The sequence below is a fragment of the Delphinapterus leucas genome, chromosome 3 (genome assembly GCF_059928025.1).
Source record: "Delphinapterus leucas isolate spDelLeu-1000000601 "Yukka" chromosome 3, BTC_Dleu_Yukka2, whole genome shotgun sequence".
NCBI lineage: Eukaryota > Metazoa > Chordata > Mammalia > Artiodactyla > Monodontidae > Delphinapterus > Delphinapterus leucas.
The window spans coordinates 118,546,978-118,567,279 of NC_143131.1; the positions used below are offsets into that span (position 1 = coordinate 118,546,978).

The following is a 20,302-nucleotide window of genomic DNA, read 5'->3' on the forward strand; positions in this document are numbered from 1 at the left end:
AATTCTTGCAGGTCGTCACCTCGGCCGTCATTTTAATCAAGAGTGGAAATTCCCCAACCCTTTCCCGTCACCTCAGATGGGGGCGGGATGAATGGTACACTTACCGGCCAATTGTACCACGCGACGTCCTGTGACAAAGTGACCGACACTTTCTGTCGCCAATGAAGTTTTCCATTGTCAGGGGTCACTATGACTGACCACAAGGCCAACTAATCCACTTTAAGGTCGTGACGCGATAGTCAGCGAGACTGGCCAATAGACATAGAAAAAGACCGGAAGTCGGCACGTGGGGAATAGTAGGCGGGTGTTCGCAACCGCCTAGGCCTGCGCGGGTCAACGCAGCTTGGGGGCTGCGAGCCAGGGAGCGGCGCGTGACGAAGAGTCTGAGCGACGGCTCGCCTTTGCCAATGAGCTGCAGCCGCTGGGGAGCTGCAGCCAGTGGCGAGTGTGGGGGCGGGAGGCAGCAGGTTAGGCAGTGAGAAGTTAGTGGCGCTGCTGGGACGGGGGGGAAGGAGACGCTTCTTCCTCCTGCTGGTCCTCTCGTTTCCCGGGATTGGCGGCGGCGGTGGCCGCGGCCGCGGGTGACTCGGCAGCGTCTCCGGCTTCGCGTGAGAACCATGCTGACCGACGGCGGAGGCGGCGGCACCTCCTTTGAGGAGGATCTGGACTCAGTGGCTCCGCGATCCGCCCCAGCCGGGGCCTCGGAGCCGCCTCCGCCGGGAGGGGTCGGACTGGGAATCCGCACCGTGAGACTCTTTGGGGAGGCCGGGCCGGCTCCGGGAGTCGGTGGCGGCGGCAGCGGTGCGGGCGGAGGGGACGCCGCGGCGCTGGATTTCAAGTTGGCGGCTGCCGTCCTGAGGACCGGGGGTGGAGGTGGTGCCTCTGGTAGCGACGAGGACGAGGTGTCCGAGGTACGGCTCGGGGACCCCCGCCTCCCACACAGCTTGAGGCACGAATTCTCTCTGGGCCGGCGCAGGGCAGGGGCCACCCTCCCGCTGCTCAGGCGGAGTCGTTTTCTGACAGCGATCGGCTCCATGGCGGCAGTGGCAGCGGTGCGGGCCTAGTGCGCCCTCGGCTTACTCTTCAGCCCGCGGCTCGAGCCGGACCACTTCCCGTCACCATCCATAGACCCACAATAGGGAATCCTTTGGTCTCTGAGCTTCGCGCGGGAACCGGGACTCCTCGGGCACCTCCCGCCCACCCCGCTTTGGAGATGGGGGGGCGGGGTCTTGCCAGAGTCCCTGCCCTTGGTACTGAGAGAGCGAGACAGAGGGTCAGGGTGAGAGAGGGAGAGTGAGACAGAGACAGAGAGACAGAGCTGGCTTGCCTAAAGAGCATTGCCGCTGTACTGTGTCTCTCGTCAGAGTTGCAGGGTTGGACATTATTTGCCTTATGCCTTACTTGTGTGTTTAAGGAGGGGTCTTAATTCCCCTCTATAGTTTGAGACAGGTGAGTACTAAGGAGCTCTCTGCTTTTGCGCTGAAAAATCACGTGAGTCTTGCGCCTGGAACTTTGTGTGAAGTTAGACAGGAAAAGAAAGTTCCATTGCATCTTTGAGCTTCGCAACAGCTGGATAGCTGAACTCTGGAGATTTTTAGGCTTGGAGAAGATGAGGCCCTGTATGGACACCTTTTGCACTGAGGGAAATTTGTTATCAGGTCCTTAGTTTCTTTTAACTCTTATACTGGGCCTTTTTAGGTCTAGGCAACCTAGAATGGTAGGCATCAACTTTTGGGCTCTAGAGCAAAAGGAGATGTTTTATATCTGCACTTTTTTCCCTTGACTTTGGCTTGGTTATAGTACTGTCTTGTGATGACTATTGTTCTAAGTGCTCAGAGTATTCTATTTTGGTTCTAAGATGCCTGGTTCACCCCCTATGACATTTTAACCTCCAGTGTTGGTCTTAAAGTACAGGGATTTCTATATATGTACAACCATCCTGGCTTTTGTATTTGAGAGGAATAAGGAGACACTGCATTTGTGGGTTGTAGAATACATTTAGTGCACAGTCTTGCCATTCTTGGTCTGAACAGGAATTCCTTTAGATTTAAAACCTTAGTGTATTCTAACCCCAATATTTTGCTTTGGAAAAAACTGTGTGGGTTGTAAAGGAGATAGTTCCTTGAATATCTGTATCTTTGAATTTCACTATAAGAGAAATAACTTCTAAGCCAAGGTGGGACAGGATTTTATTTGAGTAGGCAGTTAGGGATAGACTCTCTGGAGCACTTCCACTCCTGGGCTTGTGTAAGGCTTTCATTTAGACTTTGAATGAAAATTGATGAGAGATGAACCTAGAACACATTTACCTTTTACCTAGGAAATAAAGTGGGAATATCTTTAGGCTCTAAAAGATTAGAGTCTATTTTTCTTTGAAACTTCTAAGAGAGACTGAAAAGGTTTGCTTTGGTCTGGATGTGACAGAAGGACGATGTCCTTGATTTTCTGGACCATTTTTGCATAATTGTCATTGATGAGATGAAACATCACACATTTGTTTTTACTTCAGTAGTATTCTTAAATTTCTTCAGAGGTAGAGTGCTAGTGAGCTTCCGAAGTTATGAATCTAACTCTATGGGCTCATGTGTTATATCTGGGTAAATGAGCTTTTGAAATAACCATTTATGTGAGGCTTGTTCGCGCATCCATATGACATGGAGAAGAAATTCCTGGAATATCTAGTGTCTGTTGTATATTATGTGTGGTAGGATATAGTCTATACCTTTGTGAGTGAAATGACCTTTTTTTCCCAAGCAAATTTCTTGGATTTTCTTTTTTCTCTGACAAGATGAGTGTCTTCTCCCATATTATTAACTTTGAACTTCCAGTGTGAAAAGACCATACATAATATTCTTCAAAAAACACTCACCCAACTGGCATTTGATGAATAATAATAGAACCTTTATTTTCATCATACCTAAATGTTTTAGAACCAAATATTTAGAATGTAGACATTCAGAGAGATGGGTTGGTTTGTAGTTTGAGAGTGAAGTTTGTCTTGTTCCCCGAATGGGGCAGGACTAGGTGAGAAATGAGTAAGAAATGTGGAGGCCCAGTGCATTTGCTCTAGAGTTAGTTGAAATTCTGTACATTTGGTATACAGAAATGTAGATACTTTAAGGACCTCTTTTCTATTCATTATCAGAGCCTACAGCTGAGAAAAAACAAGGTACTTTCCCTCGCTGGCTAAGTCAAAACACCTTTTAGTTTGAAGAAGGGGCTTGTATCTTTTTGTAAATTTTTTATATTAGAATTGTGCTAGCTTAGGGAATGTCACCGTTTGGGATATTTGGTTCTTGTTGTTTTAAACATTGGGGTGAATACCTGTTTTGTATTTCTTCAGGCATGCTGAGCATGTTCCTTAGCTGTCCAAGGCCTTGAATAGAAGAGTCAGAACTTGCATTGGATTATTTTGAAATGTACCCATTTTTCAGAATAGAAGTCAGGTTGAAAATTATTTAAAAATCTCTTTTTAAATGTTAACTTTAGATTTGTAGTCTTGTTTTTAAGTAAGGTAAAAGGAAAATAAAATTCCTAAAGAAAGGATTTTGGTGAGGTTTATGATCTTTAATCTTTTGTCTTAAGAATGTATGCATATACTGTATGTATATGTGTGTGACATCTTCCTTTTAAAATTATGAAAGTAATATAGTCCTATGGTAAAAAAGTTCAACAGTGTAGATAGTAGATATAAGATGAAAAGTAAAAGTTCTTCTCACCCCTACTGACCCTTCAAATCCCACTCTTCAGAGATAACCAGTATTGAAATTTTTCTTTTGGAAAAATTTCCAGGCCTATATAGGCCTATATGTATATGTATACATGTTCATAAACACACTTAAAAGATAGATATCCTATCTTGAGACAGGTGCTATATTTACAATTAGTTAAAAGCACATGGAAATTGTGTACAACATTTTATAGCAAATTATAGCAAAAGCTTTGTAGGGTTTTTTTTTTTCCTGAAGATTATGTTAAAGAGTCAAAGGCACACACCATACAGAGGGTCCATTCTGATTTTCTCTAATAGCAGATGGATCATTTCCTTTAGGGTTACTTATGACCTACTATCTAGATAGAGCAAAGTTTCTCAACAGCAACGTATCGACATTTGGGGCCAGATAATACTTTGTTGTGAGGGGCTCTCCTGTGCTTTAGCAGCATCCCTGGCGTTTACTCACTAGGTGCCAGTAAAACCCACCCAGTTGTGACAGCTAAAAATGTCCTTAGACAAAGCCAAATGTCTTGTGGGGCAAAATCACCCCTGGTTGAGAATCACTGGTCTAGAGGCCCACTCTTATCTGGGATGGCAATTTTGTCATGAATACTCTGTATTCAAAGTTCAGGTAAACAAGGTGAGTCACTGCTTTTAATAGCATCTCAGGGCTTATGCTCATAACCTGAACAAGAGAGAAATTGAAAGAGGGTATGGACAGGTGTTCTATTTTTTTTTTAATTTAATTTATTTTATTTAATTTATTTATTTTTGGCTGCATTGGGTCTTCGTTTCTGCGGGGGCTTTCTCTAGTTATGTTGAGCGGGGGCTACTCTTCGTTGCGGTGTGTGGGCTTCTCATTGCGGTGGCTTCTCTTGTTGCGGAGCACGGGCTCTAGGCGCGCAGACTTCAGTAGTTGCGGCAGGCGGGCTTAGTTGCTCCGTGGCATGTGGGATCTTCCCGGACCAGAGCTCGAACCCGTGTCCCCTGCATTGGCAGGCATATTTTTTTTTTTTTTTTTTGCTGTACGCGGGCCTCTCATTGTTGTGGCCTCTCCCGTTGCGGAGCACAGGCTCCGGACACGCAGTTTCAGCGGCCATGGCTCACGGGCCTAGCCGCTCTGCGGCATGTGGGATCTTCCCGGACCCGGGCACGAACCCGCGTCCCCTGCATCGACAGACGGACTCTTAACCACTGCGCCACCAGGGAAGCCCTGGCAGGCGTATTCTTAACCACTGCACCACCAGGGAAGCCCCGGACTGGTTTAATGTTGTAAATTTTCCATGGTAAATTTATAATTTTAGGAAACTTAAAATGCTGTATTGTTTTTGAAAAACTCATTTATTGTCCATGAAAATGAATTTCTAAAAATCCTTTATGGGGACTTTGTTCAAGGTAGAAAGGCTTTACTTCATAAATTATCATCAATAGTGATAAAATAGGAAATATACCTTGGCATTCTAGTGAGCAAATTTTGGAGACATAAAAATGTCGATTGAAGGAAAAATTACATGTTATTACTGTAACAATTTTTTAAAATTTATTTATTTAATTTATTTTATTTTTGGCTGTGTTGGGTCTTCACTGCAGCAAGCGGGCTCTCTCTAGTTGTGGTGAACACGAGCCACTCTTTGCTGCGGTACACAGGCCTTTCATTGAGGTGGCCTCTCCCGTTGCAGGGCTTGGGCTCCAGGCACACAGGCTTCAGTAGTTGTGGCACATGGGCTCAGTAGTTGTGGCTCACGGGCTCTAGAATGCAGGCTCAGTAGTTGTGGCGCCTGGGCTTAGTTGCTCCGCAGCATGTGGGATCTTCCCGGACCAGGGCTCGAACCTGTGTCCCCTGCAGTGGCAGGCAGACTCTCAACCACTGTGCCACCAGGGAAGCCCCTGTAACAATTCTTTATATTGCATGAGCATCAACCTTGCACAAGTTTCATTCCATAAAGCCTTAAGACTTTACATAAAATGATTCGTTGGTGAGTATGGTTATATGGATGGTGGGTCGAAACAGAGTTGATTAGGTATGGGTAGAGGAAAACCTTTTTGTGAAACTCGAAGTATGTAGAGGTTTTCTTTTGGTTATTTAGTACATTTTCATAGGTGATTTACATTTGTACAGTTCATAAGACTAATATAAAGGCAAATACAGTAAAAAGTCTTGACCTTACTCCTGCTCCCAAGTATCCTGCCCTTTACACTTTAAATTTTTTATTTATTTATTTATTTTCGGCTGCGTTGAGTCTTTGTTGCTGTGCACGGGCTTTCTCTAGTTGCGGCGAGCAGGGTTAACTCTTCGTTGTGGTGCGTTGGCTTCTCTTGTTGCAGAGCACAGGTTCTAGGCACATGAGCTTCAGTAGTTGTGACTCGCAGGCTCGGTAGCTGTGGCTCACGGGCTCTAGAGCGCAGGCTCAGTAGTTGTGGTCCACGGGGTTAGTTGCTCTGCGGCATGTGGGATCTTCCCGGACCAGGGCTCGAACCCCTGTCCCCCGCATTGGCAGGCGGATTCTTAACCACTGCGCCACCAGGAAAGTCCTCTCACTTGTTTCTACTTTGAGATAATGCCCTTCCTACTCTTATGAAATTAATTTTTAAAATAATCGTGTTTGACAAAATATCAAATTGGAAAGTTCATGTTAGGACTCTGGGTAAAGCCTTAACAGTATGGGAACCATTGATCTGAATGACTTGCTCAGGATCACACAGCTAATTTATAGTAGAAAATAGGTTATGTGACTCCCATTATAGTTATCTTAACTGCTACATTGTCCTGCTGACTGTTTCTCTTCTGATGCATGAACTTAATTAGTTGCTTAGGAAATGCCTTCTCAAACTAGCATTTAATCCGTAGTTCACCTTGTTGGAAAACTTTTATATTATGAAATTGGTGACTGCCATGTAGATCAATCAGTATATTAAGAAGGCAGTCAGGGACTTCCTGGTGGCGCAGTGGTTAAGAATCCGCCTGCCAGTGCAGGGGATACAGGTTCAATACCTGTTCCGGGAAGATCCCACATGCTGCAGAGCAACTAAGCCCGTGCGCCACAACTATGAGCCTGCTCTCTGGAGCCCGCGAGCTACAACTACGGAGCCCGAGTGCAACAACTACTGAAGCCCACGCACCTAGAGCCCGTGCTCTGCAACAAGAGAAGCCACCCAATGAGAAGCCCACGAACCGCAAGGAAGAGTAGCCCCCGCTCGTGGCAACTAGGGAAAAGCCCGCGCGCAGCAACAAAGACCCAAGGCAGCCAAAAATAAAAATAAATAAATAAAATTTAAAAAAATTATTTAAAAAAAAAGGCAGTCAAAGGTGTGCCATTGAGTATTGGAGGAACACTACTTTAAGGTAATTTTGTAATTGCACTTAAACTCGGAAAGTTTAGGTCTTATTATTCTTCATTTTAAGCGAATTAAGAAGTATTAGAAGTACCAGTATAGAAAGGCATTTAACCAACTTTGCCACTATGGGAAACATTGGTTTTAATTTGTAAAAATTAAAATCTGTGTGCTATTCTATTGGTAGTTACTTATAGTGTATGTTTCCTATGAATAAAGATCATTTGCCTTATGATGATTGACTGGTTTACCTTTTTTCTGGTCAACTTTACCTAAACCAGGAGGAAAGTAAAGTTGTATATAAAGCTTTTTTTTATTTGATAAGCTGAAATTTAGCAACAGTTTGTCAAAGAACACATTCTGCTCTTCCTCCGCTATACATCCTTCTGTTCTCACAAAGTTTTTCCCTTAATGGATGCTGTTTCATTAGTAGAAAGAGTTTTTTTGTTTGTTTGTTTGTTTAAAGTACATATCCCACTGTATCCTAGTGGTTTGATTCACTGCATTAGTTTGCAATTTTGAAAAGAAAAAGGCAAGTACACTCCCAGGGATTAGCCCCAAGAACCAAAGAGTTGAACAGGAGAACAGTTTATTAAATTGTCAAGTTTTGATGCTTTGTAATGAGGACAGTTAGGTTGAGAACAATTTTTTAAAATTGTGGTAAAACAAGGATAACAAAATTTACCATTTTAACCATTTTTAAAAATTGTGTTAAAATATACATAACATAAAATTTACCTGTTTGTTTTGGCCATGCCGTGTGGCATGTGGGATCTTAGTTCCTCGACAAAGGATTGAACCCTCGCCCCCTGCAGTGGAAGTGTGAAGTCTTAACCACTGGACCGCTGGGGAAGTCCAGAATTTACCATTTTAACCATTTTAAAGTGGTTTTACGTACATTCACATTGTTGTGCAACCATCACCACCAGCCATCTCCAGAACTTTTTCATCTTCCAAAACTGAAACTTTGTACCCGTTAGACAGTAATGCCCTGTCCTTCCTTCTCCAGCCCCTTAGCAACCACAATTCTACTTTCTTTCTCTATGATTTTGACTACTCTAGGTATCTCAAATAAGTGAAATCATACAATTTTTCTACTTTTTGTGACTGGCTTATTTTACTTAGCATAATGCCTTCAAGGTTCATCCATGTTTGCAGCATGTCTGACACTTAGCTGAATACTGTTCTATTGTATGTGTATACCATATTTTGTTTATTCATTCATCTGTTGATGGACACTTGGATTGCTCCTCTGCCTTTTGGCTGGTGTGAATATGCTGCCGTGAACATAGGTGTATAAATACCTGTTCAAGTCCCTGCTTTTGCTTCTTTTCTGGTATATACCCAGAAGTGGGATTGCTGGAACATCTGTTAATTCTATTTTTAATTTTTTGAGGAACCACCATACTGTTTTCCATAGCAGCTGTACCATTTTATATTCCCACTGGCAAAGCACAAGGATTCTGATTTCTCCATATTCTAGCCAATACTTGCTTTCTATTTTTGAGAATAGCCATCCTAATGGGTGTGGGTTTGATGTTGAACATCTTTTTCATGTGCTTATTGGCCATTTGTGTATCGTCTTTGGAGAGATGTCTATTCAAATCCTTTGGCTCTTTTTTTTTCTTTTTTGGCCACACTGCCCAGCTTGTGGAATCTTAGTTCCGTGATCAGGCAGGGACTGAACCTGGGCCCGTGCAGTGAAAGCGCCAAGTCCTAACCACTGGACCACCAGGGAATTCCCCCTTTGCCCATTTTTAATTGGGTTGTTTTTTCATTGTTTAATTGTAGGAGTTCTTTGGATGTTAATCCCTATCATATGTATAATTTGCACACATTTTCTCACATTCCATTGGTTGCCTTTTTACTCTGTTGTCCTTTTGTGCTTAAAAGGTTTTAGTTTAGATGAAGTTCAGTTTATCTGTTCTTTTCTTTTATTGTCTGTGCTTTTGGTTTCATATCCATAAAGTTGTTGCCAAATCCTATGTCATGAAGATTTTTTCCCAATGTTTTCTTCTAAGAATTTTACCCTTTTAGCTCTTACATTTAGGTCTTTGAGCCATTTTGAGATAACTTTTGTTTTTGGTGTAAGGTCAGCGTCTAACTTCATTCTTTAGCTTGTGGATATCCAGTTTTTCCAGCACCACTTGTTGAAAAGACTGTAATTTCTCCATTGAGTGGTCTTGGTATCTTGGTTGAATTGAATTGATCTTATATGGGAAGGTTTTTTCTGGGCTCTCTGTTCTATTCCATTGGTGTATATGTCTGACTTTATGCTAGTATCTCACTGTTTTTATTACTGTAGCTTTAGTAGTAAGTTTTGAAGTCAGGCAGTATTAATCCTCCAACTGTGTTCTTCTTTTTCAAGATTGTTTGACTAGCTAGGGTTCCTTGAGATTCCACGTGAATTTTAGGATGGGTCTTTGTATTTCTGTAAAAAATGCTGTGGGATTTTGATAGGGATTGCATTGAATATATAGATTGCTTTATGAGAACAAGTTTGAATACAAATCTTACATAATTGTTTCACCACAGTAGATATTAGCAAATCAAAAAGCTTGAGACTGACAAAACATTTGAAAGCTTCTATGACAGGAGGAGACTGAGCACTCACTGATGTCCTCCCTGAAGCCATTGAACCCAATTCACATGGAATACTGTGCTCTAAGTAGATGTTTCTTTTTTCTTTTTCTTTTTTTAAGTCTTTATTGGATTTGTTACCATATTGCTTCTGTTTTATGTTTTGGTTTTTTGGCCACAAGGCACGTGGGATCTTAGTTCCCTGACCAGGGATCGAACCTGCATCCCCTTCATTGGAAGGTGAAGTCTTAACCACTGAACACCAGGGAAGTCCCTAAGTAGATGCTTCTGTAATATAATCGTTATTTTTTCCCTGTTTGTCCTCATATTGACTAATTTGTGATTGATCATGATGCTTCATATGTTGATAAAATGCTAGGAAGAATACTTTTTATGCTTTTTATCACTAGAGATGGGATGAGTTCCATTTCGGAAAAATTGTCTCAATCTGGTATTAAATCTAGATAAATGAACCTGCAGTATTTTCTTTAATGATGTAGAATTTAAAAGTTTTCACATAGGCATTTTATGAAATCTGAGTCAGAAAATAAAGGTTTGGCCATGTCAGTTGATACCTTGAGTGGTACACTTTGAAAGGACTTCCAGCACTTATCAGCTTCTAATTGATTTTCTCCTCGTGTTTACTTATTCTGCTAAATCTCTACATTTCTATTTTGGCCTTTTAAAAATTGTACAGTTGATAAATTCAGTAACATATGTGACACAGACTGTCATTATCAAAGAACAAACCCCCAAAGGGGCAGTGGTCCAATTATATTGGATATATTCTCTCTTTTTTTACTACATTTTATTTTGATATAATTTCAAACTTACTGGAAAGTTGCAAGAATAGTACAAAGATCTCCTCCCATATATCCTTTATCTAGACAGACAAATTTTGTTCATTTTGTCCCATTCCTCTCTCTCTCGACAAACAAGTAATTTATTTTCTGAATCATTTGAAAGTAGACTGCGTACATCCTGTCTCTTTTACCCTTAAATTCTTTAGTGTATCTTTCCTAACAAGAAAGGCATTCTCTTACATAACCACAGTGTATTTATCAAAATAGGAAATTTAATAAATTTCCGAAGTATTTTTCAAATTCAAATAACTAAAGTTAAAAAAATTGAAATAGAATTCACATAATATAGAATTCACTCTTTAAATTGTACAATTCAGTGGTTTTTTAATACATTCACAAAGTTGTGCAACTTTCACCGTTATCTATTTTAAAAAATTTTCATCACCCCCAAACAAAACCTTGTACCCATTAGCAGGCATTTCCCATTCTGTCCCTGCAGCCTTTGGTAATCACTTTCTGTCTTACTGGATCTGCCTAGTCTGGGCATTTCATATAAATGGAATCATACAATATGTGATCTTTTGTGCCTCACTTCTTTCACTTAGTATATTGTTTTCAAGATTTCTACATGTTGAATCATGTATCAGTACTAAATTGGAATAATATGTTTTGTGGATATACCACATTTCATTCATTGGTTGATGACATTTGGATTATTTCCACTTTTTTTTTTTTTTTTTTTTTTTTTCGGTACGCGGGCCTTTCGCTGTTAGGGCCTCTCCTGTTGCGGAGCACAGGCCCAGCGGCCATGGCCCACTGGCCCAGCCGCTCCGCGGCATGTGGGATCCTCCCGGACCGGGGCATGAACCCGTGTCCCCTGCATCGGCAGGCGGACTCTCAACCACAGCGCCACCAGGGAAGCCCCTACTTCCACATTTTGACTATTGTAAATAATGATACTATGAACATTTGTGTACAAGTTTTTTATGACGATATCTTTTCAGTTCCCTTGAGTGTATACCTTGGAGTGGAACCTTGATCATATTATAACTCTGTTTTATTTTCTGAGAAACCACCAGGCTGTTTTCTGTAGCAACTGCATGATTTTACATTCCCAGCAGTGTATGAAGGTTCCAATTTTTCCACATCCTTGCTAACATTTTTTTTTTTTAATATCCATGCTAGTGGGTATGGAGTTTTTGGTTGTTTTTTTTTAAAAAATAAATTTATTTATTTATTTATTTTTGGCTGCCTTGGGTCTTTGTTGCTGTGTGTGGGATTTCTCTAGTTGCGGCGAGCGGGGGGCTACTCTTCGTTGCAGTGCGCAGGCTTCTCATCGTGGTGGCTTCTCTTGTTGCAGAACATGGGCTCTAGGCATGCGGGCTTCAGTAGTTGTGGCACGTGGGCTCAGTGGTTGTGGCTCGTGGGCTCTAGAGCACAGGCTCAGTAGTTGTGGCTCGCGGGCTTAGCTGCTCTGCAGCATGTGCGCTCTTCCCAGACCAGGGCTTGAACCCGTGTCTCCTGCACTGGCAGGTGTATTCTTAACCACTGCACCACCAGCAAAGCCCCTGGAGTTTTACCTCATTGTGACTCTGATTTGCATTTCTCCAATGACTAATGAAGTTGAGCATCTTTTCATGTGCTTGTTGTCCATTTGTATGTCTTTGGAGAAATGTTTATTCAGATCTTTCTCCCATTTCTTGGTTGGGTTGTCTTTTTATTGTTGAATCATGTTTGTTGTTTGTTTTTAGGAAAAAACATGTATTCTGGATACATACCAGTGCCTTATCAGATACATGATTTGGGAATATTTTCTCCCTTTCTGTGGGCCATCTTTTCGCTTTCTTGATTGTGCCATTAAATTTTATTATTTTAAGTTTTTAAATAATTATTTATTTATTTTTGGCTGTGTTGGGTCTTCATTGCTGCACACGGGCTTTCTCTAGTTGCAGTGAGCAGGGGCTACTCTTCGTTGCGGTGTGTGGGCTTCTCATTGCAGTGGCTTTTCTTGTTGCGGAGCATGGGCTCTAGGTGCGCGGGCTTCAGTAGTTGTGGCACACGGGCTCAGTAGTTGTGGCTTGCGGGCTCTAGAGCGGAGGCTCAGTAGTTGTGGCGCACAGGCTTAGTTGCTCCGTGGCATGTGGGATCTTCCCGGACCAAGGCTCGAACCCATGTACCCTGCGTTGGCAGGCAGATTCTTAACCACTGCACCACCAGGGAAGTCCTGTGCCATTAAATTTTAAATTTTGGTTGGGCCCAATTTTTATATTTAACTAGTTTTTCTTTTGTTGCTTGTGCATTTGGTGTCATGTCTAAGAGACCATTGCATAATCCAAGGTTATGAAGATTTACACCTGTTTTCTTCTTTTCTTCTAAGAGTTTTATACTTTTAGCTCTTACATTTAGGTCTTTGATCCATATTGAGATTTTATGTAAGATGGGAGGTAGAGATCTAACCTCATTCTTTTGAATGTGGAGAGCCAGTTGTCCCAGTACCATTTGTTGAAAAGATACTTCTTTCTCCATTAAATTGTCTTGACACCCTTTTCAAAAATCAGTTGACTTTAAATGTGATGGTTTATTTCTGGAGTGTTTATTTTTATTTTATTCCACTGTTCTATATGTCTTCTCATGCCAGTTCCATACTGTCTTGATTACTGTAGTTTTTTGTAGTAAGTTTTGAAATTGGGAAGTGTAAGTCTTCCAATTTTGTTTTTTTTTTAAGATTCTTTTGGCTATTCTGGGTTACTGGATATGTTTGTGCCCGTCATCTGGTCTTCGGAAGAGGTATAGTAGAGGGTATTTTATATGCTACAGAATTTGTGGTCACACACAAAAACCACCCCTTCTCCATTAATAATATTCCATTTCTTGAAATTTCTGCCCCTCTTGTATACATTGAAGGTGGATGGTTGGGAACGCTTATGATTTAAACCTGTGTTTGCTAGGCTACCAGAAGAGGAAGTTGTTGTAGTGTTTGTTTGTTTGTTTATGCATCCCCTCCCTGACAAAGCCTGGATATATGTTTGAGAGGAGACAAAACTGAAGAGTGGGAGGAGGTGATTAGTTTGGGTAGTTGTAGTCTAAATACATCTGATGTGGACTATATAGAGCTTGCAAGAAGACTATGGACAGAATTTCTTTTTCCAGGATAATAAACAAATGGATAAGTGGAATAAAATATAAAACATAGCAATTAGAGTTTTTGCATCTGGTATCTTCTAACAATTGCTTAAGAGGTGAGAATTCAATATTTGAGTAACACACAATTAGCTTGATACCCAAGCCAGTGTTATCACCTGTGTGATTAAACTGCAAAAACAAATCTTGGATGTTATTGCTCAAATGGTCCCAATTATTTTAATTTACTAGTTATTTTGACTCTGAATAGTGACAATCTGTACTATATTTTAGTACCTGTTTTGCTTGAGACTTGACTGACAAGTTAACAAAGAAAAGTTTATTTTCTTTTAGTTTGAAGAGACCATTATTTAAGGCTATACTTAAATCAGGTGCATGTATTTGACCTGTTACCACCCCCCACAAAATTTTGAATAGTATGATAACAGTATCAAAAGTACTTACTACTATGTATTATCTCCTTGTTAATCTGTTGAAAGCATGCTCTCATTCTCTACAGAGGAAAATCAGTGTTTAGTTTGGGGTAGAGCCTCTTTTTCATGAACTGATATCTTGCATAATAAAATTGTATCTTTCAGAGATTAGTGTCCTTGGCACTCTGTTTAAGAATTCTGATTGGTATCGTAGGGTAATTTAACTAGAATCTACTATTTGTTAAGCTTTGTGCTGGGCTTTGGGATTACAAAGATGAAAAAATGTGGTCCCTGCCCTTAAAGACATCAGGCTTTTCAGGAACATGAACATTTCAGAGAATGTGAAAACAAGGTAAATTGTTTATTCAAATTATATTTGCCCTTCTAAACTAGTTTTACATAATAACAAATTATATTTGAGTGTTTGTTCTAGGCATGTGTACCTTAATTGCATCACTTCATTTAATATTTTCCTAGTCTTGTGACAGTCCAAGATCCTAAACTCAATATATGGATCATTGCCCTGTGTTAGTTGGATGATCACCGTAAAGGTTGATGTTTGGATGTCTTACTTCAGGAGTTTGATGGACTTTAAGTGACAGGTTTAAAGGGGCAGTGATTTAAAATGAAAGGATACAAAGTTCATCAGCATAAGATATTTGAGCAAAACCACAACTGCTTCATTATGTTCTATAAACTCTCCAAGCATGTCCTGCTCCAGAGCCTTTGGCATTTGCAGTTGGCTCTCACAGGAGCATTCTTCTCTTAGATATCCGTGTGGCTACCCTCTCTCACTTATTTTAGCAGTCTGCTAAGAGCCCTTCCTACTGCCTACTGTATGTATGTTCCATAAACATCTCAGATTCACAATTCTAAAACTGAACTCATCACTTCCCCCTCTACGCCTATCCCTTCCCCACCCGCACCTTTGCAAATTGCATTGCCCTAAAACTAGTCAGTGTAGTCAGAAACCTTGAAGCTTGCATCTGCTATCTCTTACCACATACATCCAAACAGGTACTAAGTCCTGTAGGTTCTTTCTTAGCATCTTGTTTGTCTCTTTCTCTGTATTCTCACTGCTTGTGCTGTAAATCAAGTCATCATCTTTCACCTGAACTTATTGTAGTAATCCCTGGCTCTATCTACCTCTGTGATTATACCTCTAATTCTTCATTTACCCTGCTATCACAGTAAATTCTCTAATGCCAGTTCAATCATGTCACTCCTTTGGCAAAAAGGCTTCCCATTCCTTAGATAAAGAATAAATCAAATTCCTTGGTATGGCATACAAGGTTATTTAGGATTTGGCTTCTGTCTATTTCTATCCTTGCTGTATCCTACTTTATTTGCTTTTTATATTCCAGCCATACCAAATTGCTGTAGTTCTCTGAACATATCAAGCTATTAAACGTCCCAAGTAATTTGCTCTCACTGCTTTGGCTTCTAGAATCATGATAATAACTACTGCATACTGAGTGTTCATTGTCCACTGGACTAAATGCTTACCCTTACGTTCTTAAATAAACTTTACAACTACCATATGAAGGAAGTGATATTATTCCCAATTTACAGATGAGGAAACTGAAGCTTAGAGACATTGTATAATATGCACAAAGTTGTACATCTAGTGATGGAGCCACGATTTGAATCAGGTTTCTTGGAATGTAAAATCCATGCTTATAACTACTACTCTACACTGCAGCTGTCACTAATGGCCCCGTTCTCCATCCTGTTGGATACCTTCTTGTTCCGGATCATCACCTCTGATTTCCTTCATTACTACCCCAACTGGAATCGACCATTTCTTCCTTCCTCTGTGTTCCCACGTTGTCTGTATATAACTCCCTGTTAAATAGCATCTGTAGTACTTTATTGCATTTATTTGATTATCTGTCTTAATGAGCAGGAATCATGTCTTATTTATTTTTGTGTTTCCCATATACAGTAGAATGTCTGGCACTTAGTAGGTGCTTATTAAATGTTGGGTTTAATAAGCCAATGTTGAATATATATATAGTGTTTAATATGCTCAGATTACTTGTTAGCCTAAGACAACATAATGGATTTTATATTTTTGTGGAGTAGAGAGTAAGAGTATAGGAACACAAGGTCCTTAGACAAACTGACCTTAATAATAGCAGTAATGGTAATATTAATAGTAATAATAACTAATATTTGTTGAGTGATTACCATGTATTAAGCACTGTTGGTACAATTTTAGATATAGTATCTTGCTTAATCATCAATAACCCTGTGATGTAGTTACTATTATCCTTATCTTATAGCTGAGGAAAATGAGGCTAACAACGGTAAAAAGAGTTAGCTAAGATGGCACTGTGAACAGTGGGCTAGTGTTCTAAGAGACCTTGCTGTTAGTCATTATGCTCTCCTCCCATTATTGGTATGAGTTGGAGGTGTTTGAGTCTCTTTTTAACTTACTAAAATTAAGTATTTCTTTGGTGTGTTTGATGCTTATTTTTTTATTTAGGGTAATGAGTAGAAGCCAGGACTTCTTTCTAACCTCAGTCTTACCCATTTATTATGATAGGGCAAATACAGAATAACATTTCAACATTAAGATTTTCTTGGACTTAATTGCCAGGTTCTTCATTCCTTGTGACTTTCCTAATGAGCATGCGAGGAGTCTTCCCTTTTTTAAAATGGATTGTGGCACAAATTTTGTTGTATGTATGTTGGTTAGAAATAATGTAGTGGTACTGCCAGAAATTACTAAATAAAAGCATGATTTGTCTGTCTCTCCAAGAACTCTGGCAGAGAGGAGTTTGTGGGCTTGATAATCTATTACATTTAATTTAATTTAAAGGTTTTTCCTGACATTGCTCTTATTGTTAAACTGCAACATCATGTTGCTTGTAGATTCTCTGTTTACTTCATTGGTTAGTACGCATTTGTTTTAGTCATACTCCACTGTTTAGAAGAGTCACTTAATACAGTTTGGTGTGGTGAAGAGGGTGTGAGCTTTGGAATCTGAAACACAGGGCTTCAGATACCTGTGTGGTTATGTGATCTTGGGTAAGTCACTTAACTTTTCTGAGTTTCAGTTAAAATGAAGATGTTAATCTGCTTCACTGAGCAGTAAAGATGATGGAGTGGAATAATATATGGAAAATGCACTTAATGGTAACTATTATTTTAAAAAAAACCTTTCTTTTCTCCCATGTTTAGAAACTTCAAGAAATAATAGATTCTGTATTAAAACTATGGTGTAGAAATGAAGTTTTTGTAGTTGACTAAAGTGGAGTTAATTTTCTCCAGCTTTAACTGAGAATTAGGAAAAGCCTGATGGTTCTCTCTTGTGCTGTTTAAACTAATTAACTTCAGAAATCCCAAGGTAACAGTTACGTTTTTTGAGAAGAGGATTGTGGATCTGAAATTGGGCATACAGTTTTCCTTGTAGAAAGAAACTTGAACACTTTTTACGATGAGGCATATAGCCTTTGCATTCCATTACTTCCTGATGTTGTTGCTGATTATATTGGGCCTTACAGTATCAGCAAAACTCGTTCCTAAATTTATAATTATTTGGTCTCAAATTGCATCTGTATTACTTTTTCCTTTTGAGTGGATCTTGGAGCATGTTTGTGGTGGATGCAACTGTTGAAACTTTGGAGTACCACGTTTTTTGCAAAAAGGAATTACCATGTCTTTCAGTAATTATCTCTTGGAATGCTGACCCATCCTTTTTGCTGCTCCAAGTAGAAATCAATAGTAAGCTACCTGCATTCTAAAATTGGTATGATTCTAATTTAAAGACTTTGGGTGGGAAAAGGTAAGACATGTTTATCTCTCCAAATGTTAACTAAGAGAGAAGAAAAATAATAGCAAGTACATTTTAAAAATATATATTTTTGATGTTTAAATGTTTTATTTGGCTTTTCCTTTTTAATTATCAAATCTGAATTTCTTGAGGAAGCTTTATTTTTGAAGGTTTATAAGAAGAGGTAGTGAAAAATAAAGGGTTTAGCCTTCCTCTTGAACTTTCTCATAGCTCTGGTTGGAATTCATGGGAGTGATGATTATTCTTTTTTTTTTTTTGTGGTACGCGGGCCTCTAACTGTTGTGGCCTCTCCTGTTGCGGAGCGCAGGCTCCGGACGCGCAGGCTCAGCGGCCATGGCTCACGGGCCCAGCCGCTCCGCGGCATGTGGGATCCTCCCGGACCGGGGCACGAACCCGTGTCCCCTGCATCGGCAGGCGGACTCTCAACCACTGCGCCACCAGGGAAGCCCAGTGATGATTATTCTTTTTTTTTTGGCTGTGTTGGGTCTTCGTTGCCGTGCGCGGCTTTCTCTGGAGAGAGGGAGCTACTCTTCGTTGCTGTGCGTGGGCTTCTCATTGCGTTGGCTTCTCGTTGCGGAGCGTGGGCCCTAGGCGCACAGGCTTCAGTAGTTGTGGCACGTGAGCTCAGTAGTTGTGGCTCACAGGCTTTAGAACACAGCCTCAGTAGTTGTGGTGCATGGGCTTAGTTCCTCCGTGGCATGTGGGATCTTCCCGGACCAGGGCTCGAACCCATGTCCCTGCATCGGCAGGCAGATTCTCAACCACTGTGTGCCACCAGGGAAGTCCCGAAATTGTGGGTTTTTCTGTTGTTGTTTGTTTGTTTGCTTCTTGGTGGAAGTGAGTTTTGGCCAAATCATAGCTAGGTTAATAAATGATGTTTTCCTAATTAGATTTTGGCCAGGGTGACTGAGGTGTTTTGTTTTTTTTTAGGTGGTAATAGCTGAGTCTGTGGTTATTCTCCCTAGTAACTATTGCCATCCAGTGGTTCATTTTGAAATGTCATATGGGACAAAATGCTTGTTCCCCTTTTCCTCCCTTCTACCTTTGTTTAAATTCTAGTTGAAGCTAAAAAACACACTCATTTTTTTTTAGAAGAAGGGAGGGAGAAAAAAGACTTTTGAGGGGGAAGACATAAAGAGTTTGACTTTAGCGTTTTAGAAGAGGTAACCTATAAGGGAAAAAACAGGTAGTTTTTTGTGGGCCAGATTTCCTCTCATTCTTTTTCCTCCACGTTTTATTTTTGTACCTAATCAGAAGTAGGAAAAAAATCTGCCATGTTTAAGACTTGAAATAAACTTTTTTGCCATTGGTTAAAAACAGTACCACAATAGGTTGATGTTTTATGTTTGCTGCTGAATGTAGCTGCTGGATAGAGATGAGCTGTGTAACTACCGTTAAGCAATAAGGAAATTTCTGTGATCCTTTAGCTGTATGTAGGAAACTATGAGGCTTATATATTCATTTGCATGATGAAAACTAATTTCATTAGATATAATATTACTTTGAACTTATCTATTATTTAGACATTTTTTTGGTGTTATATCACTGAGCCTTTATATGAAATGTATGGTATTGGTCTTACTATTTCCATGTAGCTATAAATGGTTTCCATCTTGACTGGCCAGGTACCTTTTGAGGTAATGCTGTTGCAATCGGCATTGCAACAATATGTGTTTCAGCAGGTTTATCAGGTAAGATATTTATGAACTGCCAAAAGCAATCCCCCAAATAGTCCCAAAGTAATAGGCATAACTGGATATTTTATCCTTTTATTGAATCCACATTGAGACAGGCTTTTAAAAGTTTATGGAAAGTAGGACAAAAAAGTATGAGAATTGAGTGCCTTTGGCACATCTGATTGACACAAATGTATTCAAGTCATTTATGTGTATAGTTATGTATAACTCATTCTGGGAACTTAAGATTTTCCCCACAAGTGTTACAGATATTTAAAATTTGATCTTGTGTGTCAGAACTTAAATATAAAATGCCTAAAACTACATTTGAAAATTCAAGTGATTCTCACAAGGAAAAAAAAGTTGTAACTATGTGAGGTGATAGATGTTAACTAAACTTACTGTGGTAATAATTTCATAATATATACTGCTAGCAGTCACTCCCATTCTTCCTTTCCTGACTCTTCAGGAGACCATTAATCTTCTTTCTGTCTCTGGGGATTTGCCTGTGCTGGACATTTCATATAAATTGAATTGTACAATATGTGACTTTTTGTGCATTCTTTCATGCTAAGCATGATATTTTCAACGTTGTCAGTGTTATAGCGTGTGTCAGTACTTGGCTGAATAATATTCCATTGTATGGATATACCACATTTTGTTTATCCATTTACTAATTAACAGACATACGAGTTTTTTTCCACTTTTTGTCTACTATGCATAATGCAGCCATGAACTTCTATGTACAAGTTTTTGTATGAACATGTATGTTTTCAGTCTTCTTAGGTATATACATAGAAGTGGAATTACTGGGTCATATGGTAATTCTGTGTTTAATTTTT

At 40.0% G+C, this 20,302-nt stretch overlaps 1 protein-coding gene across 5 annotated transcripts in view; it reads left to right on the forward strand.

The window, feature by feature from the left end:
* The first annotated feature begins 451 nt into the window (after positions 1-451).
* ANKHD1 (ankyrin repeat and KH domain containing 1) overlaps positions 452-20,302 on the forward strand; it is a 112,384-nt gene continuing 92,533 nt past the window's right edge. For 2 of the 5 annotated variants that reach the window (XM_022588960.2, XM_089909368.1), the window contains exon 1: positions 462-911. In XM_022588960.2, coding sequence (XP_022444668.1) covers positions 618-911 — 294 coding nt within the window. In that variant the 5' untranslated portion in view covers positions 462-617. Of the gene's footprint in view, positions 912-20,302 lie in introns of all 5 variants that reach the window. The other 3 variants (XM_022588961.2, XM_022588962.2, XM_022588967.2) reach the window with 2 other exon arrangements.